Source organism: Meriones unguiculatus, chromosome 6 (assembly GCF_030254825.1).
Source record: "Meriones unguiculatus strain TT.TT164.6M chromosome 6, Bangor_MerUng_6.1, whole genome shotgun sequence".
Classification (NCBI taxonomy): Eukaryota; Metazoa; Chordata; class Mammalia; order Rodentia; family Muridae; genus Meriones; species Meriones unguiculatus.
The window spans coordinates 110,800,393-110,827,058 of NC_083354.1; the positions used below are offsets into that span (position 1 = coordinate 110,800,393).

The following is a 26,666-nucleotide window of genomic DNA, read 5'->3' on the forward strand; positions in this document are numbered from 1 at the left end:
TGCTAAGTTCATTGCTTAAGCAGCTGCCTCTGAAAAGAACCAAATTCAGAGTCACATCAACCAGTAACTTACTTACTTAACATGTGTCTAGTCAAGAGATATCCCAGGACCAGCAAGATCAATCGCCATCTGTCTCTCTTACACACACACAAGGGAAGTAGCCATTTTTATTTGTTCCATATTTTACACTAGCTTTGTTGTTGTTTCTTAGGAAAACTTAAGCACCAATTCTAGACCCAAACGGTAAATCATAGTCCAATTATAAAAATTGCATAAAAATGTATATTCATCATTAAGGGGGTGGTTCACATACATAAGGTGCCGGTGAGTCACAAAGCAGGAAACAGCTTTCTTTCTAATTCAGCCACACCAGGTTTCTAGGTGAGGGAGTCAGGGTCCAGAGATTAGATTGCAGCCTTTGGTAGATTTAGTTATGAAAGGTGGTCGACGCATGCTTAGTCCTGACATTTGCACATACCTGCTCTTCTCTCTTGGCTGGGATGCCTTGTGATGGTTAGGTCTGTAGTAGCCAATGGCTGGACGGGGTTGGGGCGCCCACTTGTCACATGAGCCTGGATGTATACTTCTGTCTGTTGACTGCAGCCTGGCAGCGAGCTGGACAACTTGGAAGAGATTTTGGATGATCTGCAGAATAGTCAGTTACCACAGCTTTTCCCAGACACAAGGCCAGGGGCCCCCGCTGGGTCAGTGGACAAGCAAGCCATCATCAATGACCTCATGCAACTCACCGCTGACAGCGGTCCCGTCACACCTGTTGGAGCCCAGAAAACAGCGCTGCGAATGTCACAGAGCAGTGAGTATGCACTGTTGCTCAGAGATTCCCCGGTTAGTCTCCATCAGAGAGAGATCATTAAAGTCTGCCTCAAACAGTTTAGTTCCTTGGAGGCTTTGGGGGTTTTTGTTTTGTTTTGTTTTGTTTGTGATAAAACAGCACCATCTACTGTCCCGGTCTGTCAGGAAGTGCTCAGACTGCTGACTGTCACAGTTCCCTTTGGGGAGGAAAATCCAAGCAAGGCATGTACTTCATGCCTGTAGTCCCAGACGTGAGGCTAAGGCAGGAGGATGGTGAGTTCAGGGCCAAGCTGAGCTACATAGTAAGACCCTATCTCAAAGAAAAGAAGCTGATTCTTTTCCTTGCTCTGTCATCTAGCAGTCTTACTTTAAATTTGTTTGAGCGAAGAAAAAAATGCTCTTCACTCTGAGTAGATTACAAACGAACGTGCCTGTGGCTGAGGGTCCAGTTCTGAGTGAAGGCAGCTTCTCCAGAGCGCAGCCATGCTTTACAGAAAGTCAGCCTCTCCAGGTGCTGGGGACACGACGGTCTCCACCTCAGGGAGTCTCAGCCGGTGCCTAGCACTGTTACCAGCAAGGCAAGCCACAGCCAAATCAGAGATGAGTACTTTAGAAACCAAATCCTTTCTTGGGTGGTTCCTGACCATTCTGAAAAGGGAGAAAAAAAAAGAAAAATGAGTTTTTGTTTGACTAGGACAATCACAAAGCTCAAAATTTGAGAGAATATGGTAAAAAACAAAACAAAAAAAATATGAGATACTACACATTAACCCATAGAACTAGCAAAGAAAATGGTAGGGGCTCATAGCTACTACTCTCTGGAACTCCCAATGGGACTTGGGTTAGTAAATAGAGGCCAGGTAACTGACTCCCAGGAAGGCAGGACTGAGCGTGATAAATAATGTCCATTCCCAGCCTTGGCTTTTCTGAATGTTTTATTTCTACCATAGCTTGTTAAGTCCTCCTTCTCTTAACTGTGCTGTTGCAGTCTATGTTTATAAAATTAAAAGAAAGTGAAATATTTGATTATTACCTAATAAAGGAGCTCTGTAAATTGTGTGTATAATATTTAAATTTTTTAGTAATTGTTATAAAATTACAGGTCATCTAATTGACACTAGATTATTGCTCAGTACACAGTCCATTCTTGTGAACTAGCCATAAAAATAATTTCAAAACTAAATATATGCCCGGAGTTTAAAGAAGCCATACTCGTAGTCATAACCTGTAGTATTGATTCAGATAACACAGTGTATACTCAAAGATTTCGACTTCTAATAAAAGTATCCACCTGTAACTTCATGCTAAGCCCTGAAAGCCCAATTAAGACATAATAATCTGACAGCCAGGCCACATGTGTAGGTTTGCTGCTGCACACAAGAGATGTTTATAATTAATTGCTGTAAAAATCAGTACTCCTGAACCAGGCAAGAGCATCGCAAATTTGAGGGAGACCTTGCCTAGGAAAAACTAAGAAGAAGAAAAAGACCACACACCAAAGTTTGAATAATAGCACATGAACGACATCATACTTATAGTTTATTTAGTAAAAACTTTTCAGTATTAAAACTACTGGAGAGAGAAACATAGTCCCTTCTTGCAAGGCCGTTGAGACCTAGAGGATACTGCATAGAGTGCTGCATATGTTTCTGTGTGTGAGCTGTCTTCTGTGTCACTAGTTGGCCCCTGGTGTGCATCTCCGTCATTTTACAGGCGACATTCCCCCTAAACACTACTACTGTTCATATTCTTTTCCATTGTCCTTTATTAACCTTCAATTTTCATTTGTTTTCTCCTTAGCTTTTAATAACCCACGACCAGGGCAGCTGGGCAGGTTATTGCCAAACCAGAATTTACCACTTGACATCACATTGCAAAGCCCAACTGGTGCTGGACCTTTCCCACCAATCAGAAACAATAGTCCCTACTCAGTGATACCTCAGCCAGGAATGATGGGTAACCAAGGGATGCTAGGAAGCCAAGGAAACTTAGGGAACAATAGCACAGGTAAGGGCTCAACGGCACTGCCGCTTCCTGGTGGGTTGTATAATTTCACAATGTGTGTATCCACATCAGAATGCTGGAACTTCACCAGAGCCTTATTGAGGCTCCCAGGTGCAATGCGAAACCCCCCGGATCCCCTGTGAGAAGCCGCTCCAGCAAGCTAACCAGGTCATTCTTCAACTGCTGTGTTGAGGAGGTTTCTAAACAGTCTTCTTGTCTAGACCTAATTCACTTCCAGCATGGGAAATGAATGCAAAATAAATGGAAGAGTGTGTGTAAAATAACTGGTGCCTGTTGGCGTCCAGTGGTGATCTTGCTGATGCCCCCAAAATTGTGTTGATGTATTTGGAATGTTTCAGAAAGGAAGTTTAAAATTTCATCATTCCTTCACAATTCCAGGTTTTGTTTCCACTCAGGTTAAAAAAAAAAAAGGAAAAGAAAAGAAAAGAATAGTGAAGACCTCTTTGCGTATCTTTCAGCATTTCTGTTGTAGTCTGAGCTATTCAGGGGGCTGCATCTGGAGGTCTACTTGAGCCGTAGATTTTGTTGTGTTTTGTTTTATTGGCTTTTGCCTTCTGGTCTTTTTAATGTTGAATGCATTTTAATAGCTTTGGGTCAGGGCAAAATGAAATGAGCACACTTGTTTGAGACCACACCGTTTCAAAATTGTCATAACAATAGTGACTTTAGTGGTTTGCCCTAATTCAAGGCACCTTTCTGGACATTGAAGAGGTTACCTGTGATCGAGCTGGCACTTTGACCTGCTAAAGTCCTCCATGTTACCCAGGGACGTTTCCCAAGTGATGCGTGCTTCTGCCGCAGTGGCCATAGACTTCAGACTGAACTCACAGCGCCCAAGCCTTGGCACAGCATCCTTTATGGATCTGGGAGCATGCCAGCTTTTCTAAAGGAGAGCTGCTTATAATGTATAGCTTTCTTCCCTTGTCTCAATGACAGAGTGGAGGCTTGGGCATAGAAATAAGTAGATATTATAAAAAGAACTTAGAGTTGTGGGAGTTTCAATTCTTGCTGTTTTATTTTTAGCTCAGTCTGTAACCCCTGTACATTGCCGTTTTAGTTAAGTGAAGATGAGAGTTCTATTTAAGGGGAATGTTTGATTTCCTGTTACTGAGATAGAATTAATGGGAAGCATGAGCCGAACTGTATCCATTTACTTCATCAAATACTGTTTACTTACGTGCCATGTGCTGGCTACCTCACTGGATTATAGATTCACAAAACCAGTGTCATATTCACTTTGTCGGTCTTAAAAATGATACACTGGTTTGTGTGAATATCGTTGGTATAAACAGCGGCTGGCTGCTCGTGAAGAGCAGCTCCCTATCGTGCCTGCAGGGAGGCCTGCACTGTTGGAGAAGTTCTATGTAGGGCCATGGGAACAGGCTCCCCCAAACTGGGTGTCCCTGGGCCTACCGGTACCCAGGCTATAACGATCACAGGGTGGGCTTCCTCTGTTCCTGAAAACAAACAAAAGGAACATCATTTACTTCCTTACACTGATACTGCTGAGTTACAGATAATTTCACCCTCCTACTGTCTATAATCTTGTTATGCTATGTCAGTAGTAGATGATTTTGAAAAAGAAAATGCCTTTTCTTTCATAATATCTTTGTATAGCTCAAATATAATATAAAATGGCTTTAAATATGTGTTAATATTGTGGCAATTTCTTAAACTCTTCTAATTACCCTTTGTCCTTTAACACCATTAGCACGTCCCTCATCTCACATGTGAGGAAACACCCATGTTATGTCCACATGCTAATTATACCAAATTTGTAGTTGCTTACCCCAAATAAAGTAAATGAAAGCAAGCCATACATTTGACAGCAAATCTTTATATTCCCTGTATGACGCATTTCAAAACAGAAATGTCATTTCTGAGGCTTCCCCTTCAGCAAGTCTTGGGCAGCGTTTGTTTGGCCACTACCAACATCCTAGACACTAACAGAACAGCCCCCGAATTGTCCCATGTGCTCCTATGCCAAGTGTGAAAGAATTTTCTCACACCGACCCTAACCATCCTGCCTCTGTGCAGTAGACTGCAGTGTTCCCAAGAGTATGGAACCCCTTAGCTACAAGGACTGTATCAGAAAGCTCTTTAATTTCACTCGGACTTAGGGGCTTACCCTTGGTAAATTTTTAAATTTACCAATTTTTTTTAATAGAAGTTGTTGCTGAAGTATCCCATACAGGCAAAAGTGTGTGTGTGTGTGTGTGTGCCAGCCTGGCTTACTGCTCGTACAGTGGACACGCCTGCATGCTGCAGAAGTTAGATAAACTGAAAGGAATGTGAGCTCGTTTACCTCTCGCGAAGGCTTCGAGGGATGCTCTCTGATTAGGGTCTATGGTTGTGGAATTGATTATCGGTCCGCAGCTTGTTCCTCCTCACCTCTCTTTTGGAAAGTAGGGCTCTGACGTGTGTGTCAGCTAATGTGATTCACTTCCTGAGGAAGGAAGTTGGGGTTATCCACTTGCGGCAGCACCTGTTCTGAGTACAAATGGGAGCACTTTGAACAGCTCTTCTGAACCGTACAGAGTAGCAGGTTCACTTTGTGAAAGCTGTAGTAATTGGCAATTCTTATTTCTCAGCCAAGGGCCCACACCTGCCCCAGGGAGGGTGTTTGCTGTTGGGTGACTGCAGTTTACAGTCATGGCCTGAGTCTTGGTAGGTAGGTAGGTAGGTAGGTCTGGCGTTCATTTATGCGCTGTTGTCAGTGTCTGTGTCTCTCAGCTTCCTCTGCTTTGCATGCAGGAATGATTGGCAGTAGCACTTCCCGGCCCACCATGCCTTCTGGGGAATGGGCACCACAGAGTTCGGCTGTGAGAGTTACTTGCGCTGCGACCACTGGTGCCATGAACCGGCCAATACAAGGAGGCATGATTCGGAATCCAACAGCCAACATCCCCATGCGAGCCAACAACCAGCCTGGCCAAAGACAGATGCTCCAGTCTCAGGTCATGAACATAGGTAAGGCAGCACAGCGTTCTTTGCTCACTTTACCTTTCTTCAAATGAACTGTCGGCTCCATGAGTCCCTCCAGGACCTGCTTCTGGCTTGGAACATAGGTAATCCTCTGCTGTGAAGCATTTTGGCATTTTGCTAGAACCCTATAAAATCGTAGAATAATTGCCTAATTTTAATTTGGAGGCAAAAGTACATTATAAATGCTACACACACACACACACACATATTAGCATGCATATGATAGTTTAAAGGTAAAGAGATAGTTCAGTCATCCCTGGCCTCACTGAAAACACTGCCTCTTGGAGAACGTGGCACACCACCCAAGGACCTCTAGGATTCTATTTGGAGACAGTTTGCCTGTTATTGAGATGACCTTTGCTGTGCGTCCCGCAAAACCTTCATGTGAAGTGTTGATCATCACTGGTCGCTTACGGCTGAAGGCCTGAGAAGTGGGAAGCGGCGCCTAGCAACAATTAGTGTTGTTTATTTGTTTGTTTGTTTGTTTTGGGTAGGCGCGGCTGCGCCAGCATGGATGTGGTAGTGGTGTACACCTGAACATATTGATACAAGTGGATACCACCCTTGAAATTCATGAACTGCACGATGCATGAGTTATGTCGGAAAACTTGTTATTGAAATCTTAGTGTGCACACCTCTAATGCCAACCCTTGGGAGGTGGAGACAGGAGGATCAGGGCTTCATCCTCAGCTGCATAGCAAATTGGAGGCCTGATGGAGCTAACTGAGACTGTGCCTCGAAGGGAGAAAAGATGTGGTCTGTACAACTCCTACAGACATAGGACCTTCCTCTGATCTTGTACATTAGCTCAGTTCTGAAGAGTCTGTCTTTGTAAACTTTCATGTTAGATACTGCACAGGAAGTACTAACTCATTCACAGGAAAATGCAAGATTGTTTTGACAGAATAGCAGGCTTCTGGCCAGAACTCTGACATCAGGCTCCTTCCATAGGTATTGAAGCGCTGTGTGTGTTTTGACGCAGTATTTCTGAGAGTGACATTTATAATTACTTTTCTACATATATACTCAAAGTAATAAGTAGTTCCCAAACTTAAATTTGTACCGTTTGAAATGCCAAAAATTAAAAACAAAAACATTTCTATGGAAAATTAAACAGCAACATTGTTAAGATGTTTATAAAGGTCACAGTAAGAGGTTTCATATAAAGACATTTAATTTATTCCCAGTCCTTGCTAATGGGGATGGTTCTGTTAGGTTTAGTATGTAGCTGAATTTCTGTAGCTGTGAATAAACTCAACAAAGCTGTGAATTCAGCCCAGCAGAAGATTGTGTGCTGTAGTGGAGGTCAGGCTGATGGATAAGGGAGTAACTTGAAAGCTCATGGTGCTTCGCGGCCACAAACAGAACCTCAGAGAAAGAAGTGTGTGTGTGTGTGTGTGTGTGTGTGTGTGTGTGTGTGTGTGTGTGCGCGCGCGCATGCCCTGCTGTGGAGGAGCTACCTGAGGTGCCACTTGGGAAGGTTCTGGAGCAGGTGCTGCTCCTCTGGGCCCTGCAGCGCGTCTGCAGAACCTTGGCTGTGTGCACCGCATAGCAGATAGGAGGTCTCTTCATTTCCATCTTCCGCAGGCACCCAGTGGAGTCTGGCAGGAGTCTCGCACTGTGGCTGCAGGGTGGAAGTGAGCTGGGAGTTCTGTTAATCTGAATGTGCAAACTCTTGCACAAGTGTTAAACCATGCCATAAAAACCATAGTTACTTACGTTCATATTTTCATGATCTTAAAAAAAATGAGTTAGTATTTTTTCCATACAAACAAAAGCTTCAAGTAAGAGCATAGAGATTCCTGCTGTTACTGCTGATCTGGATAAGCCCTAAGGTAAGTGGGTTTATGAACCTGGGTATTTACTGCTTTCATTTGTACTTCACACCAGAACAGTGTAATTGTTCTGTGTAACAGAAGCCTTTGTATTTTCCATCAACCAGCAGTTTTATTTGCTATTACGCAATAAACATGTGTGCTTTCTAAATTATAAGATACAAGATTTAGGTTTTTTTTTCTCTCTGTCCTCCCTCTTTTAGGGCCTTCTGAATTAGAGATGAACATGGGAGGTCCTCAGTATAACCAACAGCAGGCTCCTCCAAACCAAACTGCCCCATGGCCTGAGAGCATCCTGCCTATAGACCAGGCATCCTTCGCCAGCCAGAACAGGTGAGTCTGGGCACCAGGAGAGCTGAAAGGGTGTTAGCTCAGGGCTCATGGGTTCCATTAGTTGTTTCACATATGTCTGAATGAATTCCTTCTGCCCAAATGGTACTTACCTAGTTGTCATTTCTTCAGACCAAGTCATCCACTAGACATGGGCTGAAAGGAGGGAAGATACAGAAACCAGGGTGACCCAGACATTCCTTTAAACACCTGACAATGGTGGGGAAAATGTGTTGGTGATGCTAAGCAGAATTAAGCAGCAGTGCCTAGTATAGATGCTGTGAGGGGGTAACTGTGTTTCAGTAGCTTGTCCAGCAAACCTCCCAGACAAGGTTTCAGAGTCTTGGAGACCAGTGCAGGGGCAGAACAGCCCAGTACTCACGACAGAGCAGCACCATGCCTGCCTAGGGGTTACATCGTATGTTTAGGATAAAAGAAAATGATCATTTTGTATTTATATTTTACCACAATTAACAACAACAAAACAAAACAGGGCAGCCACCTCCTCCTCAGGGTCTAGCTAGGTAAGTGTAGTCTTCACCCCCTCATCAAGGAAACTTTCAGCAGACAGAAACCATTACAGAAAACCACAACCAATCAAAATGCAGAGTTGTGGAACCCTCCCAGTCTCAATGGACACATCTGCAAGACACACCCACACCTAAGACTCAAGGAACACTGTGAAAGAGGAAATGGAAAGTTTGATCTCTCCAGATATCAGGGAGAGGCTGTGTCTCCTGGTAGTATCAGGAGGCTACACCCAAGACAACTGCCTAAACATGAGGACAACCGTGGACAGGAGTTGGAGAAAGACCCTGAGACCTCAACCCTACACTAAGAAGTACAGGCCTCTTAGGGATGCTGAGAACAGGAGAAAGTCTTCCCCAGGGAAGAGCACACCAGTTAGTTATCCAGTACCAAATGGTGAGCCCTGAAAGCACCTGCAAATGTAGCATTATACAGACGGAGTGGGTCATATGTATGAATATATGTCTATGCACATACACATAAGTGCATGTCACAGCTAATGAAAAAGGAAACTGTAAACTTGACATGAGCAAGGAGGGGTGTATGGGAGGGTTTGAAGGGAGAAATGATGTAATTGAAGCAGGAGCTAGAACGATAACACAGTTGATAATGTGCTTGTTGCATAAAGATGGAAACCTGAGTTGAGAGTCCAGAACCCCTGTGAAAGCCAGTTGTAGTGGCATGTGTTTGTAATCCCAGCTCTGAGGAGGCAGAGGAACACATAAAACAAGTGTTGTAAAAAGGAAAACAGTATGTGTGGATGAAATAAAGAGGTTTGACAGAATCTGTCAGAATCCTCCAAAGAACTGTGAAAACAAAGGGAAGTGTGGAAACATAAAGTGGCTGAAAGTCTTGTAGAACTGTTAAAAATGACTTATTAAGGCCTAGTGTACATACCTGTAACTCCTGAACTCAGGAGGCCCAGGCAGAGGGACTGTAAATTTTGTTTTTCTTTTGTTTGTTTTTTGTTTGTTTGTTTTTGGCTGGCCTGGAATTTTCTAGGTAAACCATGTTGACCTGGAACTAAGAGATCTGCCTGCCTCTGCCTCTGCCTCTGCCTCTGCCGTGCTGGGATTAAAAGTGTGCCCCACCACAATCAGCTAATATTTCTTAATTAATATAGTTTTGCTACTTTAATTTCTATACATAATATTCAGTATAATTTATCCCTAACTGCATCCTGTATATTAATTATATATAACTACATTAAATATAATTATATCTTTCTTTTTAACAGTTGCTTGCCTAGTTGTTTTTTTTAGAAACTCTTGTGGCTTACTTGGTCTTTTATTATTATTATTATTATTATTCCATCTTTGTGTCTTCATAGTTATTTTCTAAATCTCTTAATCTAGTGCTTCTTTGGTGTTCTAAATCCGAATATTGAATCTCACCCCTGATGGCCTGTTTCTGTGAATGTTTTGTTTTAAACTTTGCATATTTGCTACTTTTTAGTTTACTGTAATTAGCAGAACTGCACAGATGGGATTGACTGAGCCATCCGTATGTAGATAAATCATCCATTGATCATGTCTACCTACCCCTCTTTACTCCTTCCTCCCTCTGGTCCCTTCCAGCGTTTAGATGCCCTTTCCTTAGGGCTCATAGTTAATCGTGGTCAGTGGGATACCTGGGTTCTGAACTGAGGATGCTTCCCCAGAGACTGACTGTTAGAGACAGTGGACACTGTTTTCTTGAATATCTTTGAGGTCTCCTGCCCCACCCTATTTGTCTCTGATTGTCTATTATTCCTGAGATTGTCTACTATTCCTGAGAATTCCTGGCTGCTATAGGCTGCAGACAGCATCACAAAGCCACGGTGACTCTATAGGTGGTAACTCCTCAGGGTCCTTCAGATCTTTGACCCTATTCCATTGTGACAGTGAATGAATGGGATTTATTTGATAGAAGTGTTTACAGAATACAAATCAGTAATAATTAAACAGTAGTATCTCATAGTTTTTACATGAAACCAAAGATCAGCTTTCAAGGAAACTAGGCCTAAAGTTCAGATTTTTACTGCTAAACAGACAACTGTGAGTTTTATAGGCAAAGACAGAACTAATTCTAGAATCGTACTTAGTCCAATGTCCTGAACCCAGCACTGCCCAGTCCGCTGTTTCTTCTGTGACAGTTGTCAGAATGTCTCACCACTTCTGAAGTTATTTCAGATTTATAAACCATTTATCTCACTTATTTTAAATAGTCTAGTTTAGAAGAAATGAATGACCAACTTTATAAGGTAGTAAAAAATATACTTTCATGAAAATTCAAAAGTAATAGACTAGAGATTTAACCTTTCATTAAAGGTTAAATATTTTTTTCGTTAAAGAAAAAATAAGTGCCCTTTAATTTTAAGTCTCCATTGTAAGTATTTCAGTTAGTGGCACACCTCTGTAATCCCAGCACTTGGGAAGGCACTTGGCTCACTGTGTGTTTGAGGTCAGCCTGGTCTACAAAGCCAGTCCAGAACAGGCAAAGTTATAGAGAAACCCTCTCTCGAAAAATAAAACGAAGTCTAGATTTGTATTTATTGAAGCATAATATGTTGCTGTGTCTCACAGACTGACCTCAACCTCACTGTGTATCCCGGAATGATCCTAAATTAGGTGACAGTCTCCTAGCTAACCTCCCAAGTACTAGAACTACAAGCACGGGTCATCAGTTAATATTTAGGAATATGTTTTTAATTACTACATGTATATGCTAGGAGTGAACCTGCATGCATGTGAAGTTTTTTCCGTCTACCTGGTGGGTCCTGGGATTGATCTCAGGTTTGGTGGCAAGAACTTTTACCTGCTGAGCCATCTCCACAGCCTCTTTAGTGTTTTATGAGTCCAGAATTGGTTTATGCATTCATTTCAAAGATACAGCCATTAAAGCCACTAATATGTAGTACATTTTGCAACCCTATTTATTATTTAAAGATACACTTCCAAATTCTGGCTGTTCCCTCTCCCCCATTCATTTGTTGTCCTTCATTCAGTCATGGAGGTCTGAGGGGTACCAGATCCCCTAAAATTGGAGGTATAGTTCTGAGCTATCATGCAGGTGCTGGAAACTCAACCCTGGCTCACTGAAAGTGTACTTAACCACTGAGCCATCTCCACATACCTACAGTCCTGTACTTGCTTGACTGCAGCATGCGGACGAGGATTCTTACAAGTAGTGAGTACACAGCCCCTGGCTGTGTAGCAGGAGCTGGTCTCAGAAAGCAGAGGACTTGCCTTCACATTGTAAATGCTAGGTTTTCGAGACAGGGTTTCTCTGTAACACTGACTGCCCTAGAACTACTATGGACCAGGTTGGCCTCAAACTCACAGATGTCTGCCTGCCTCTGCTTCCTAAGTGCTGGGATTAAAGGCCTGGGCCACCATCTCCCCAGCGCTACCTTGTTTCTGAGGGGACTAGAGAAGTATGTGTTGTACACTGAGCCAGGGCAAAGTGTACCTGTCTTAGTAATACATGCTTGGTAACATGCTAATCCAGCCGAACCAGGAATCTTTTGTTTTCGTCGAGTAGAAAATGCCTAGAAGTATATGGTTTACTTTCTAGCACCAGGTCAGCACAGAGGTAGGACATAAAATTTCTACCTCAACACAGCCTAATTTTGAACACTTGTGCCGTGTCCACTCAGCCGGTGGTCTAGTATAAGAAGAGAGTCGGGCAGTCAGGAGTGCCTGTGAGGTGTGAGAGAGACAAGTAGGAAGTATGTGTGTTTGTGTTCCTCATCAGAAGGATGTTACCCAGGGTGGCTAAGACTCGTGGGAATTTCTTGTGTGACTTATGGAAAGGTCTGATACGACCACAGGCTTGTCTCTGCATTTCACCGCCATCACCCTGCCCCAGGTACCTCGACATTTTCCATCTAGAGCTTAGTACAGTGTGTCAGTAAAATGTGATTGGGAAGAAGCAGCTGAGGACCTTGTATTAGAGTCGTAGAGACAGCAGTGGGATAGGTCCCAAGCCTGGACCACAGTGGAAGGGGGCTGCGTGTGCTGCCTTACTTTGGGGTTCTGTGTTTCCCCCAGGGCTAAAGATCAATCCCAGGGCCTTGTGTGCTTTTGCAAGCTCCCACCCACTGAGCCTGCTTTGCTTTTTAGCACATTATATATGTTTGGAGTTTTTATTTATTTTTTTTATTATTTATATTTATTTCATGTGCATTGGTGTTTTTTTACTTGAATATATGTCTGTGTGAGGCTGTCAGATCCCCTGGAACCAGAGTTATAGTTTTGGGCTACTATGTGGGTGCTGGGAATTAAACCCAGGTCCTCTGGAAGAGCAGACATTGCTCTTAACTACTGAGCCATCTCTCCAGCCCCAGCCGGTTTAGTTTAAAAAAAAAAAAAAAAAACCAGTCAGGACTTGGGAAGCAGAAGCAGGTGAATCTCTGCAGTTTCAAAGCCAGCCTTTCCTACATAGTGAGTTTCAAGCCCACTAGGGCTACACAGTGAGACCCTTCCTCAGAAAAACACAACAAAAAAGTATTTTATTTGGAGCAGGGTGTGTTTGACTTGGATAAGCATGCACATCTGTCCTCTGCTGTAAGTATTCGGTTGCTGCAGGATCAAGCGGTCATCCTTTACAGGATGAGGCTGAACTAGGTCTCCCTGAGCTACCTAGCTTCAATGGGATACAGATTCCAAATAGTCTCTCATGGTTAGACTTCACACTGCCTGTCTCCCGTCAGTGGAGGGACACTGCTTTGCAGTGCAGCTTCTCACAGAAGCTGACAACTGTTAACACAGCTGGATACAGGCTGCCCTAGTTTAGGTTATCACTGCTGCCACAAACACCGTGACCAAATGCAACTTGGGGAGGAAATGATTTATTCAGCTTACACTTACATATCATAGTCCATCATTGAAGGAACTCAAGGCAGGAACCCAGGCAGCACAGGACCCTGGAGGCAGGAGCTGATGCAGAGGCCATGGAGGGGTGCTGCTTACTAACTTGCTCCTCACGGCCTGCTCAGTCTGCTTTCCTATAGAACCCAGGAGCAGCAGCCCAGGGGTCACACCCCTCAATGAGCTGGGCCCTCCCACATCAATCACTAATCAGGAAAATGCTCTTCAGGCTTGCCCGCAGCTGGATCTCAGGGAGGCATTTTCTCAGCGGGGGCTCCCTCCTCTCTGACAACTGTAGTCCATGCCTAGTTGACACAAAACTGTCCAGCACAGAGGTGACACTTCAGTGTCTTACTAAGTAGCTTCCCAGGCATGAGGGAACACCATCAAGACCAGCCTTGGCTCTTGGCCACGAGAAGTTTCTATGGGCCCCACTCTGCCCAGTTGTTGGGCCCTCGTATTGGGGTTTTCTCCTCACACCCCACACATGATGTGCACTTATGTGGTTTTCTTCCTCACTGTGCCATTTCTCTGTAACTGTTTCTTTCTTCGGCTCCTAAATTATAATAGACATCTGATCGAATCTGTGTTTTAAAGATTAGTTGGAGGAGTGCGGACTGTGGGAAAGAAGTGGGTGGCACATTCTGAACATGTCCAGTGCAGGCAAGCTGTTCTTCCACAAGCCTCGTAGCAGCAGGAGAAGGCCAGGGCAGGGATGAGCCCAGTACCTCCAGCCTGTGGTACTCCTGGCTGGCCTCCCAGCCAGCTGACCACGGCTCAGAAGCAGTGGGACTGTGTCATGTAGCAGGGACAGCAAGTGAGAAGAGGCATCAAAGGGACACTCAACTGGGTGGTTTTCTCTTAAAAGTGGAACCAGATGGGGAATATAGACTGCACATTGATGCATTCTACTGTCACCGTTTGAAATTAATTGTTGGCTTCAGTGCCCAGCAGGAAATCATATTACAGCTCTAAGTCAAAGTAATGTGTTAGACTGCCTAAGAAAATACAACATACTGAGTTGGGCCAGACAACTTTGTCCCTTGATAAATGTATTCCCACTTGTTTAAGAATGAGTTTTCTTGGATTAGAACACAGCTTGCTTGGCACACACGAAGCCCTGGGTTCAGTTTTCAGTACCACACACAATAAAAGTAAGTTAGCTCATCGGTAAACTTCTGTTTTCTCCACAGTACTAGATAGTACGTCTACAGCGCAAAAGAGGCTTTGATGAAATATGAGTATCATTTCCTCAATCAGGTTCACGTGACTTGAAGCTCTTCTAATTTGTTCAGTAATTTAATTATAATTTTATATACCAAAGAAATGGCAATTCCATGCATGTCAAGATGATATCTTGTATTGCCTTGTAGCGATTATGGTTAGAAAGTTTGTGATTCCCTTCCCTTGGCACCCAACTCAGAAGGGCTAACAGTTACACTTTTTGAGAGTTTTAGTAAATGCTTGCAAATTCTGCTTCTGCACAAATACGACATTTCCTAGTAGCTCAGCTGAGTTCACTGGAGCCGGACTGAGTTCGAGTGAGTGTAACTTTTGTGCTGTGATTTGCTCTTCTCTCCTATGTGGTAGCCTCCTATAGAAATGGCTGTGACACAGGCCACTGCTTCCCGCCAAAAACTCCAGAATATTTCTTCCTGTCAATGCAAAGTAGATGCACTTGGAGAACAGTGCAGGTTTGTTGAGTTAGGCAGGTGAGCCCTGAACACAGGCATATCTAAGTAGCGTTTGTGGCAGAGCCTTTCGGACTGTGCACAGCTGTGGGCACCTGGCTGGGCTAACCCCCTACTTGGATAGCTTATAAAGTGCGAGGATATAGAGAGAAAACTGCTTTGATTAGTATCTGGTCTTTACTAGCACTAAATAGAGTGGCGTTTTCAGGTGCGTATTCTCAAAAGTCTTCATTTAGTTCATTGCTCCGCTGAAGGAAGTTTGTTGCGGAGACCCTGGAAGTCAACTGGCATTTCCATGAGCCCGTGGTGAAGTTTGTCTCTTTGCAGGCAGCCATTTGGCAGCTCCCCCGATGACCTGCTGTGTCCACATCCTGCGGCAGAGTCGCCTAGTGATGAGGGCGCTCTTCTAGACCAGCTGTATTTGGCCTTGCGGAACTTCGATGGCCTCGAGGAGATTGATAGAGCTCTGGGGATACCAGAACTGGTCAGCCAGGTAGGCCAGCGCACTGCAGGGGCCACAGGCTCCATAGGTGGAAGGTGCCCCTCCCTTCTTAAAAGCTGCTCTATGGGGTGCTGTTGTCTCCCAACAGGGTGGCCTGCCCTTAGCCTCTCCTCCTCCCTCTCCTCTTCCTCCTCCTCCACTGCTCTCTCGAAAACTGACCCAAGAAGCAAATACCTGGGGATGCCCATTACATAAGACCTGAGTTACAGCAGGAAGGCAGAAGCTAAAGCCCAGAGCCTCTTGTCCATCCTTGCTGATAGAGCATATGAGGAAAAGAGGTTAGAGAAATCACAGGCTCCGCTTCCTAGCAGCCTCTGGGAAGGGAGACAGTGTGAGCACAGTCCGCCATTCTGCTCAGGCCTGTGCACTGAGGCAGGCAGCCACTACTTAGAAAGCACTGTCCCTCACATAGTTGGCAGGAGTCAGAATCATAGATGTCACTAAACACTCTGGCCCTTATGTGGGTGTCACCCATAACAATTTTAAGACTATTTAAACAAATAAGAGTATACAGATGTCAACCAACAAAGTGACTTTCCTTAGCTCTCTTCTTCCGGGTTAGTTTCTTTGAAGAAGTAATAAACTTCCCTAACTCTTTGCACTGATTTGAGAACACCTGTGCTGCTGTGCTAACTAACCTTGTGTCCCTGCTGAGGCAGTGTCTGAAGCTGCCCCTGCAGCTGCCTTCCTGTGATACAGCTTCCAGGTTGGCTGTAGGTAGAAGGACCAAGAGAAGCCCTCCTGCCCTTGTTGCCTTCCTTTCCTTTCAGCATCACTCATCCTTTTGTCAGAAGTACCTCCCAAGGCCAGCCTCCTTGGGCCTCCAGCATGTCACTACACCTTAGGAAGGTGACATGGAGTAATTGGAGACTTTTTCTGAGACCTTAAAAATAGACTTGTCATAATTCCCATGGTTTAGCAGACACAAGTGGGAGTTCAGACTTGTCGAGTCATTTTGAAAACAGCATCATGGAAAGAAATGACTGGCGGTTACATGGTATACCCCAAAGTAAAGCCGGAAAGGAAAAGGGGTAACTGTTTCCTGTGGAAATGGGTGGCTTTGCCTTTGCCGTCAGCTAGAATTCGGCTCTCTATGATTATTCTTGAGTTTGTCCAAGTGACATTTTTAAGTGTTCTTGGAGTTGCTGAGTGATTTGTAACACTTGTGGGGCTAGAGGGGCTGGAAGGGTTTTTGTTTTTAAGAGATTATCTCATCCCTAGCCCAGCCTCACCTCAGACTTGTGGCAGCTCACCTGTCTTGTCCTCTAAAATATTAGAATACTTTTTTAAAAAATTAAAACAAGTGTCGCGTCATCACAGCGTTTTTGCTTCCCTTTTTAATTTATATGCTCTCTAACATCTCCTTAGGTCGGTTGCCATGTCATTTAAGCTGAACTGTAGATGGCATTCTTAGGTAGAGTGGGAGAATTGTGATACCGATGTGTACTTAATAATAGCCAGAGTTGCATACAGGGTTGAAAATGCTGGCTGGGTGACAGCACAGTCAATAAACCTCCCCAGAACCCAAGAGAAGACACCAGGCTCAGCACACACTCCACCCCAGCAGTGGGTCAGTGTGCGGGTGGAAACAGGAAGATACCACGCCGGCTTACCAGCCAGTCTGGAGTAATCAGTGAGGTCTACACTAAAGAAAGTCCTGTCTCAGACAAACAGACAAAACTAAATAGATCAATGTGGAAAGTTAGGTATTTTTTTTTTCTATTAAAAATGGGCAAATAGAAAGTCCTGAGCTATGTCAACAATGAATGATCCCCTGCTCATACTCCATGCACAGGGGAATGGCAGTGTGCTGAAGCTGTCCTGCTGACTGCAGGCCACGGCCAGTGCTATCTGCCCTAAGATGCTGTGCAGCCAGGACTCAGGCTGCCCTGGCAGTAAACTGAAGGCGGCTTGAGACTTTATGGCTGCTGAGGTCTTGCCCTTCTAAAGACCATCAGATTTGTAGCAGGGGCTTCTAAGTGGACAAGGACTGGCCGGGTTTATTAGAGCTTCACATTTACACCTGGGGCTGCATAGGTTTAAAACACTTTCCATGAGAACGCTCTAGATTTCCTATGTGTAGAAACAGGAGAATCCGCCACAAGCTTCCCGTGTAGCTCAGTGGCGGAAATGACGGACGACACACCTTACCTCAGAAACACAGTGAAAGAGAACTGCATGCATCCTTAGAAGTCCTCTAACCCGCACACACACTCACGTGTGCACACGCATTCCTAAAAACTGCACAGCTAATACAAGGCGCAGCTGGAGTTTATGCGGCTCTCTCTGTAGGACACAGCTCAGCCAGGAATGGTGGCTCATGCCTTTAATCCCAGTACTCACTGAGAGAGGCAAATCTGTGAATTTGAGGCCAACCTGGTCTACATGGCGAGTCCCAGGACAGCCAGGGCTACATAATAAGTGCTTGTTTTATCAGGGGGAGAAGGAGAGTTACAGCTCTCAGACAATTAAATTAGCCAAATACATACTAGCCAGTCTTGCAGACATTCTGTCAGATACAGTCAAGGGAGGATATGCTAAACATCTTTACTCCTTCCCTTCCTTTCCTTCTGTAGGTCTTTGGTGGGAGAAGCAGCAGTTTAAAAAACAAATGACAGTGAACTCAGTGACAGGCTCTCTGATCACCTCCACTCGGGGGGCGCAGCCTTACCAGGGCACAGAGGAAGACAATGCAGCCAGTCCTGATGAAACCTGATAGGCTAGGGTTAGAGGGAAGAGGAGGAGGACCTTCCCTATCAGTGGACTAGGGACCAGGCATAGGGGGAGAAGAGGGAGGATTGGGAGGAGACAAGGGAAGGGGCTACAGCTGGGTTACAAATTGAATAAATTGTAATAAATGATAATAATAATAATAAAGATAAAAAAGAAAAAAAATGACAAGCACATTGATTATGTCTAGCATGTAGTAAATGAATGGTAGCAAAGTGTGGGCATGTTAGAAATTCTGCCAGCCCTACGGAACAGCTGAGCGAACGGAACAGTGTGAGGCAGGCGTGGTGACACTGACCTGTAGTCTCAGTACTCGGGAGGTGGAGGCCGAAGCGCATGCTTGAAACCCACCCGGGCCGCATAGTAAGTTAAGAGGCCAACTTGAGCTATGCAAGACTCTATCAAATTGTCCCTACCCCAAACACAACAGGCAGCATATCACCTCACTGAGGCGTTCAGGGCCCACATCATAGTGTGGACCACAGCCTACCTTCTCTTAGCCAGAAAGACCTCCTACAGTTTCCTTCGTGTTTCTAAGTCTGTTCTGTTAGCTAGAGAGAGAGGACAGTGGTGGCCGGCTCCCCAACACTGCTAATGCTGACTAAGGCTAACATTGAATGAAATGATTGACACAGGTCTGTGTGCTCAGTCAAAGGCGGAAGCACTTGCAGGAGCCTGCCCACTGCGGTGCTGCCAGGTTGTCACTGGGGAGAGTAGGAGCATTGCCTAGTCACAGCCCCTTCCTCCGACCCCCTGGAGGAAGTGCTGCAGGGAGGTGGCCTTGACCCTTGCTTCCTCCCTTGGGTAATTGCAGAGAGGCCTTGTGTAGAAGGAAAAGTAGAGGCAAGCTGAAAAATACCTTGGTGTAATGGGTACAGTATTTTTAAACACCACATATAGGAGGGAGAGAAAGCAGCCTTGCATTTAGAACACTGTTGTTAGCAGCTTTATTTATGTGCTCATCTGGGCTTCTTTTCAGAGTCAAGCTGTAGATCCAGAGCAGTTCTCCAGCCAAGAGTCCAACATGATGCTGGAGCAGAAGGCCCCTGTTTTCCCACAGCAGTACGCATCTCAGGCACAAATGGCCCAGGGGAGCTATAATCCCATGCAAGATCCAAACTTTCACAGCATGGGCCAGCGGCCTAACTACACCACACTCCGAATGCAGCCCCGACCAGGCCTCAGGCCCACCGGCCTCGTGCAGAACCAGCCAAACCAACTGAGACTTCAGCTTCAGCATCGCCTCCAAGCACAGCAGGTTAGTTCTTCATGGGACCTTCCGAGCTGGGGGCCGCCAGTGGCTGGGGCTCAGGAAGAGTAGTGGTGGTTGGAGTAGCAGTGGAGCCTTAGAGTTGAGTTAACAAGAGCTGTTAATTGGAAAAGGTGATTTGAAGGAAGTGTTTCCCCATTTGTAAATGTACCGAGTTCGGAATGGCCACATACCCTCTAATTTTAGCACTTGAGAGCCAAGGCAGGAAGATGGAGAATTCAAGGCCTGGAGCTGTATGTGGTGAGGCACACCTTTAATCCCAGTACTCAAGAGGCAGGGACAGGCAGATCTCAGTTCGAGGCCAACCTAGTCTACAGAATTAGTTTCAGGACAGCCAGGGCTGCATAGAGAGATCCTGTCTCAAAAGCTTTAGAGAGATTGATTCTAAGTCAGCCTGTACGTAAGACCCTGTCTCAATTTACCCCTCCCTCTCCTAAAAAAGTATTGATTTGTACATGTTTGTATTTAGAATCGCCAGCCTATTATGAATCAAATCAGCAACGTTTCAAATGTGAACTTGACGCTGAGGCCTGGAGTGCCCACACAGGTGAGGAGCCCACCCGCTGCCTGCGTCCACTGTGTCCAGCCAGCTTCTTCCTGTCGTCCTTCCTCCTGGACAGGCTGAGTGATTTTGTACCCTGGTTTTGCTCACCCCAGCCTATCTGTTCCTAGTTCCTCTGGCTCCATTTTAGTTCTTAGGTCTTCATTGCCAGGGTCAACTGATATTGATATCCACAAGAGTTGTGTTGCAGAAAGTGTCAGCCAACCCTGGATTGTGAGTGCTGGCCAGTGCTCCTAAGAACATCGGCTTGGCCTACAGGCCTCCGATCACATCCTTGTTCTCAGCACATCCATTTGTAGCCTATTTCTACGGGAGCTTCTGTTTGAAGACATTTTACGTGTGTTTGATTTACTCATTAACTTAAACTCGTCTGACACTTGGGCTTTCTCCGTAAGCACACCCGTGTCTTCCACTTCAGAACACTGGACAGTACGGCACCAGCACAAAGCCTGTCAGGTTCTGTTGGGCCACATAAGAAACCTCAGTACTGTTCTGAGCATAAGCAAGAAGGCAGGAGATGCGCATGCTCAGCATCTGAAGTCTTTCACCGCCGCCTCGCGGTCCTAAGTGGCCATGGCAATGCTGTGCATGTGATGTCAGCATTACAAATACTTGAGCGTAGGAGGCCTCACAAGTGACGAGGATATGCCCTTCCAGCGCCAGTACACAACCTCACAGCTTAGTTACCGCAAGGCCAGGGCCCCACTCTTCATCCGTCTTACTTCTCTGGCTTCTCACAGGAGACATTCCTCAATCAGGTGCACACAGGCTGCTGCAGCCATAGGCCAGGACTACTCAACAACATTTCTCTCCTGGGAAGGGTCATCCTCTTTGGCTTAAATGGCAAGGGTCGCAGGGGGCACCTGGGCAGCCAACTGAATCAGCTCTGGACATCAGTGAAGTGACAAAAGTCACTGTCGGATCACCCCACCTCCATCTCTGTGATGTGCACCAAGTCACCTTTGGCAGTGATGCTTTCTTGTTAGACTTGAGTGTTTCCTAAAAGAGACTCTATAAACTGTGTCCTCAAGTTATGCAGAGTCTTGAGCCAGGCACAGGCTGTAATCCCAGCACTCAGGAGGCTGAGGGAATAGAATAGAGTTGATGGTAAATTGAGCTACTTAGAGCTGGAGAGATGGTTCCTCTTCTAGAGAATCAGGGTTCAATTCCAACCAGCCTCATAGCAATTTATGGTCACCTGTAACTCCAATTCCTGGTGATTGGATGCCCTCTTCTGGCCTCCGTGAGCACTGCATACACATAATGTATAACACATAAAATAAGTTTTAAAAATTAACAAAGAAAAAATAATAAATAAAAATATTTTGTATTCAAATGGTTACAAAAAATTAACAAAGAGTCTTCCTATAGCTGCATAGTGGTAGGGAACACTTTTCATCCTAGCACTCAGGAGGCAGAGGCAGGTGGATCTCTGAGTTCAAGGACAGCCTGGTCTACAAAGCCACTTCCAAGACAGCCAGGGCTACACAGGAAACCCTGTCTCAAAAAAACAAGACAAAAACAAACAAACAAACCCAAAAACCAAGACGAGTCTTCATGTAGAAAGGCCTGTGCTCTTTTGAAGTCCTTTGGTTGACTATGTCCTCAAAAAACGATCCAGTCAGTATCAGCAGGATGACAGGATCACCACACAGGCTAAACTAAGAAACGCGTGCTCGCTCCAGTTGTTCCACCGTTCATGTAACCTTACTTTCCAGATGACTGTCCATGCAGCATGCTGTTGGGACCCTGTCTAACCTGTCTGTCAATTGGTTTTCCTTCACGGTTGTCTCCCCCTTTCAGGCTCCTATTAATGCCCAGATGCTGGCCCAGAGGCAGCGGGAAATCCTCAACCAGCATCTCCGCCAGAGACAAATACATCAGCAGCAGCAGGTGCAGCAGCGAACTTTGATGATGAGAGGACAAGGGTTGAATATGACCCCAAGCATGGTGGCTCCTAGTGGTATACCAGCAGCCATGAGCAATCCCCGGATTCCCCAGGCCAATGCCCAGCAGTTTCCATTTCCTCCAAACTACGGTACTGAACTTAGATGGCCGCCCTTCGTCCATCCTTTCTCCTGCTCCCCTCTGTCCTGGGTCACAGCTCTCTTCTCAGCTGCCGTAGGCATGGCAAACCAGGGATGGGGAACTTGGGAGGACAGTTGGGGCCTGGCAGGGGTCTCCAGGTCAGGCACAGTGCCTACCTCTTAGCTCAGGCCCTCCCCTGCCCCATCTCTGGTTGCAGACCTTACTTTAAGAATGACCAGAGTTAAGTGTGTTTGTGTCTCTGGACATATGAGCATGCATGAGGGTATCTGCCAGGTCTGTGTCTATGAACATAATACATACACAAACATACACTCCTTACATTTGAGTGTGTGAGTCTGACACAAAGAAATCAATAGCTAGATATGAAATGTTGGAAGACGTAAATCAATTTAAATATTACAGATACCCTATAACTTTTGAAAAATAAAAGTTTGTTGCTGATGATACTTATGAAAAAAGAAAATAAAAACTTTAACGATTATACCAAATCTTTACGGAATAGGTAATTCTTAGAGTGTTACACAGAGCCACAGTGAGAGACCTCGTACTTTATTTAGTATTGATTTGTTCTTTAAGAGATGAGGTATTAATATTATAATTAGTAGTGGGATTATTGGTAAACATAAGTGCTTCCTTGGACATTAAATGTGGCACGTGGCTCTGAGTGCTCTGGAGTGACCATGTTGCCTTGTACAGATGTCCTTCCTCTTTAAAGGGCAGACATGGTGCGTTGTTTTTTCCCTCTTTAAACTTTTCTTTTGTGGCTACCTTAAACATTAAGTGCTACATAAGTTTTAAGCAAACATGTTCTTACTCCATCCCTGAAACGCCCTTCACACCCTCCTCCTCTACCCCTTCCTCTGCTGGGTTTCCACAGGAGGAAAATCTCCTGCGAATTCTTACCTTTTACTGTGAGTTCTTTACCCTGAAACTAAACGACACATTGACTGTCCCCGAATGCTAATCCTGACTGCACTCAAGTACCACAAGCCCTTTTCAGAACAAAACAAGCCACTGTGCATGTACATATGTATTTTCTAAAATACATCATCTCATACTGGGATGATATAAGTTAAGTTAATTTCATGTAAAGTTATTCATATGTTGACTTTCACTATATAGTTGAATTTAATGAGCTTAACCTAAATTTAAACAACACAATTACAGTGATACTTTTTTAGAAATTCTGACTATTTCAGATAAACTGGAAGTATACATAGCTGAGTACTGTCAGTTTAGACAGGGATTAAGGAAACAGTGTCCTTTCTCTGACTCTTGTCCTGATGTTCAGTCTGTGCTAGGCCTCCTGTGACCCTTGTAGTAGATTTCAAGTATGGAGACTTTTCTCCATGCACTTCTGTCTCAGTTTGAATCTTTTGACTGTAATTAATTGCACATAATCAGGTATTTGAAAGTAATTTTTCTGTGTATACTTAATTTAGAATATTCCCCCTGTGATTCCGCTGACCGTCTCCTTTGGACTTCTGTATTGTTTTTCAGGAATAAGTCAGCAACCTGATCCCGGCTTTACTGGAGCTACGACTCCCCAGAGTCCTCTGATGTCTCCCCGGATGGCGCATACCCAAAGTCCCATGATGCAGCAGTCTCCAGCCAACCCAGCCTACCAGCCCCCGTCAGACATGAACGGATGGGCACAGGGCAGCATGGGTGGGAACAGGTAACATCACATCGCTGAGTCTGATCGAAACGATCGCCCTAAACTCTACAGAATAGTCAGCCCTTTCATCCATATTTTTTAAAATGTGTTTGCTCGAGGGATAGGAGAGATGACTCTTGGGTTAGTCTTGCTAGAGCAATCATCATAAGTGAACTGCTAAATGAAGCCATTTTACTCCTTAGCACAAGTCCACAGAAGCCTAGGATAGTGCTCTTGGTTTGGAGCGAAAGCAGTCCCTCTAAGCGGGTTCCACTCCTAACGGTAGAGCCTCCTGTTCTTCAGTGACACAGAATTAGGCCTTATCAGTGCCTATGATAAAAAGCAAACAGCAAGCCCCAGCAGCCGGGAACATAAAGGATGTGTGCCCTCTCAGTAACGTATGCAAGGGAGAAAGCAGGCTTGATGCTTCTGCCCCAGCATCACAGGCCTGCCCTGGCCTCACGACATCTAGCTGCATTCATTCTAGAGCGAGCATTCAAGACTCTTCTCAGTCCATCATCAGGGTCTAACACCTTTTCCCTGTGTTCCAGCATGTTTTCACAGCAGTCTCCTCCACACTTCGGGCAGCAAGCAAACACCAGCATGTACAATAACAACATGAACATTAGTGTGTCCATGGCAACCAACACAGCTGGCTTGAGCACCATGAACCAGATGACAGGACAGATGAGCATGACCTCAGTGACCTCCGTGCCTACATCGGGGCTGTCCTCCATGGGTCCCGAGCAGGTGAGCACCTCAGGGAAGCAGCTCGGAGGTTTCCAGTCTTTGCTTTTTGTCTGTTTCTACCTCAAGTCCCATATCTATTTTGAAAGTGTTTTTTCACCTTATTTTCACCTGTGCTAGTGAGATTTAGCAGAAGTACTTGTTAATGATGAAGTAACTTTTGAAGAGGATTCCTGGCTGCTAAGGATTGAGGGTTTGCTTTGGTTTTGTTTTTATTTCTTAACTTTCACATCATTGACATCATTTTTTATGACTTGGGGAATTCAGAAATGGAGTGTAAATGCCATGGAGGCTAGGAACCACTTTTTTGCCGGGCACGGTGGCAGGAGCCACACTGCCTGTATTTCCACGAGAAGACTGACACACTGTTGCCCCTCTCCGCAGCTGCAGCACAGGTTCTCTACAGTTTGTTTTGAATTTTTTGTTTTGTATGCCCATGCCTGTAATCCCAGCACTTTACTTCAGGGCCAGCCTGGACCACATGAGACCGTATCACAGAAAGGAAAGAAAGAGAAAGAGCCTGTGAGGCTGCTGTTGAAGAGCCCACACAAATGGACAGTAGAGGTTTCTGAATTGCTCTGTCAGGCATGTGTTCAGAGTGAGGCACACATTGGCACGGCCCCATGGTCACAGGCAAGCCTACCAAGGAACAGCTTAATGCACGCAGCAGCCAGACCATGTGCGCGTGGGGTTAAGTCTTTAGAGTAGCAGAGTTAATGGAGAAGCCAGAAAAGCACAACTCTAGCTAGTCTTCCAAAAAACCCTTCCCTGTTAGCATTAGTGGGATGGCTCACTGCCAGCAATCCTTACAACCTGAGAACAGTCCCCAGAACCCCCACAACACAGAGAACCCACCTCTGCCTCCACTCCCAACCATGCCCCATCACACCCGAAAGTAATAAAAAGAAAAGGTTTGTTTTGTTTTGTATTTGTTTGTTTGGATGGTTGGTTTTGATTTTTTGAGACAGAGTTTCTCTGTATAGCTCTGGCTGTCCTGGGACTCACTCTGTAGACCAGGACGGACTCATAGAGATCTAGCCGCCTCTGGGTCCCAAGTGCTGGAATTAAAGGCATGCACTGCCATTGCCTGACAAGAAAAGTTTTTAAGGAAGTCTATAAATGCTAATGAGGAGTTTATTTGGCCAGTCTGCTCACAAAAGCCGGCTCTGTTTGGCTCTTCACACATCGCTCCTGCTAATTAATAACTGCCTGAGCAGCAAAGGTGTCGGGAGCATCTCAGGCGCTTCAGTCACAGGAATGAGTCACCAGCCTAATTCGAACCAGCTTGAAAAAAAAAAGCTATAAATGAAAATGTGCAAATACGATTTACTTTTGAAGGCAAGTAGCACCGCATCATACCACCGGTATGTCTTCAGCCTCCTCTGTCTTACCACAGATGTGCACACGGGAGAGTGGTTAGGCCCATGAAGTCACTGAGACAGAGCCTGTTTTCCCCGGGGACATAACAGTAAACTGGAAATATGCCATGTGTTGTCACCCTTAGGTAAATGACCCTGCTCTGAGGGGAGGCAGCCTTTTCCCAAACCCACTGCCTGGAATGGACATGATCAAACAGGAGGGAGATACGTCCCGGGTAAGCAGCAGGAGCCATGAGCACGCAGCCCAGGCGGCTGGGGACCTTCTGTAGGCCGGAACGGGCCTACAAAGTGCTCTGTTCAGTCAGCACATCAGACAGACATGTAAAGCTCTTCCTAATTTCATTTGTCTTAGACTGCTTTTTGTGTAAATAGTTACTTTGTTGTTTTTTTCAAGGTGGGGGCATTGGTTTTCTGGTTGGTTGGTTGGTTGGTTGGTTGGTTGGTTGGTTGGTTGGTTGGGTTGGTTGGTTGGTTGATTTGGTTTTTCAATGTAGGGTTTCTCTGTAGCAGCTCTGGCTGTGATGGAACTTGCTTTGTAGATGAGGTTAGCCTTCAGCTCCAAGATGCGCCTGCTTCTGCCTTCGAGTGCTAGAATTAAAGGTTTGTGCCACCACGCCTGGCCTTTTTGTTTGTTTTAATATAGAGTATGGGGTAGCCCAGGTTGGTCTTGAACTCCTGATTCTCCTGTCTCTGCTTCTTAAGTGGTGGAATTG

At 45.2% G+C, this 26,666-nt stretch overlaps 1 protein-coding gene across 4 annotated transcripts in view; it reads left to right on the forward strand.

The window, feature by feature from the left end:
* Nucleotides 1-26,666, forward strand: part of Ncoa2 (nuclear receptor coactivator 2) — a 251,461-nt gene that overhangs the window by 217,122 nt on the left and 7,673 nt on the right. The window contains exons 12-22 of one of the 4 annotated variants that reach the window (XM_060385841.1): nt 604-814; nt 2,614-2,820; nt 5,593-5,808; nt 7,862-7,991; nt 15,385-15,550; nt 19,269-19,547; nt 20,029-20,106; nt 21,925-22,159; nt 23,671-23,848; nt 24,379-24,577; nt 26,079-26,274. In XM_060385841.1, coding sequence (XP_060241824.1) covers nt 604-814; nt 2,614-2,820; nt 5,593-5,808; nt 7,862-7,991; nt 15,385-15,550; nt 19,269-19,547; nt 20,029-20,106; nt 21,925-22,159; nt 23,671-23,848; nt 24,379-24,577; nt 26,079-26,222 — 2,043 coding nt within the window. In that variant the 3' untranslated portion in view covers nt 26,223-26,274. The remainder of the gene's footprint in view (nt 1-603; nt 815-2,613; nt 2,821-5,592; nt 5,809-7,861; nt 7,992-15,384; nt 15,551-19,268; nt 19,548-20,028; nt 20,107-21,924; nt 22,160-23,670; nt 23,849-24,378; nt 24,578-26,078; nt 26,275-26,666) is intronic. The other 3 variants (XM_060385842.1, XM_060385844.1, XM_060385845.1) reach the window with 3 other exon arrangements.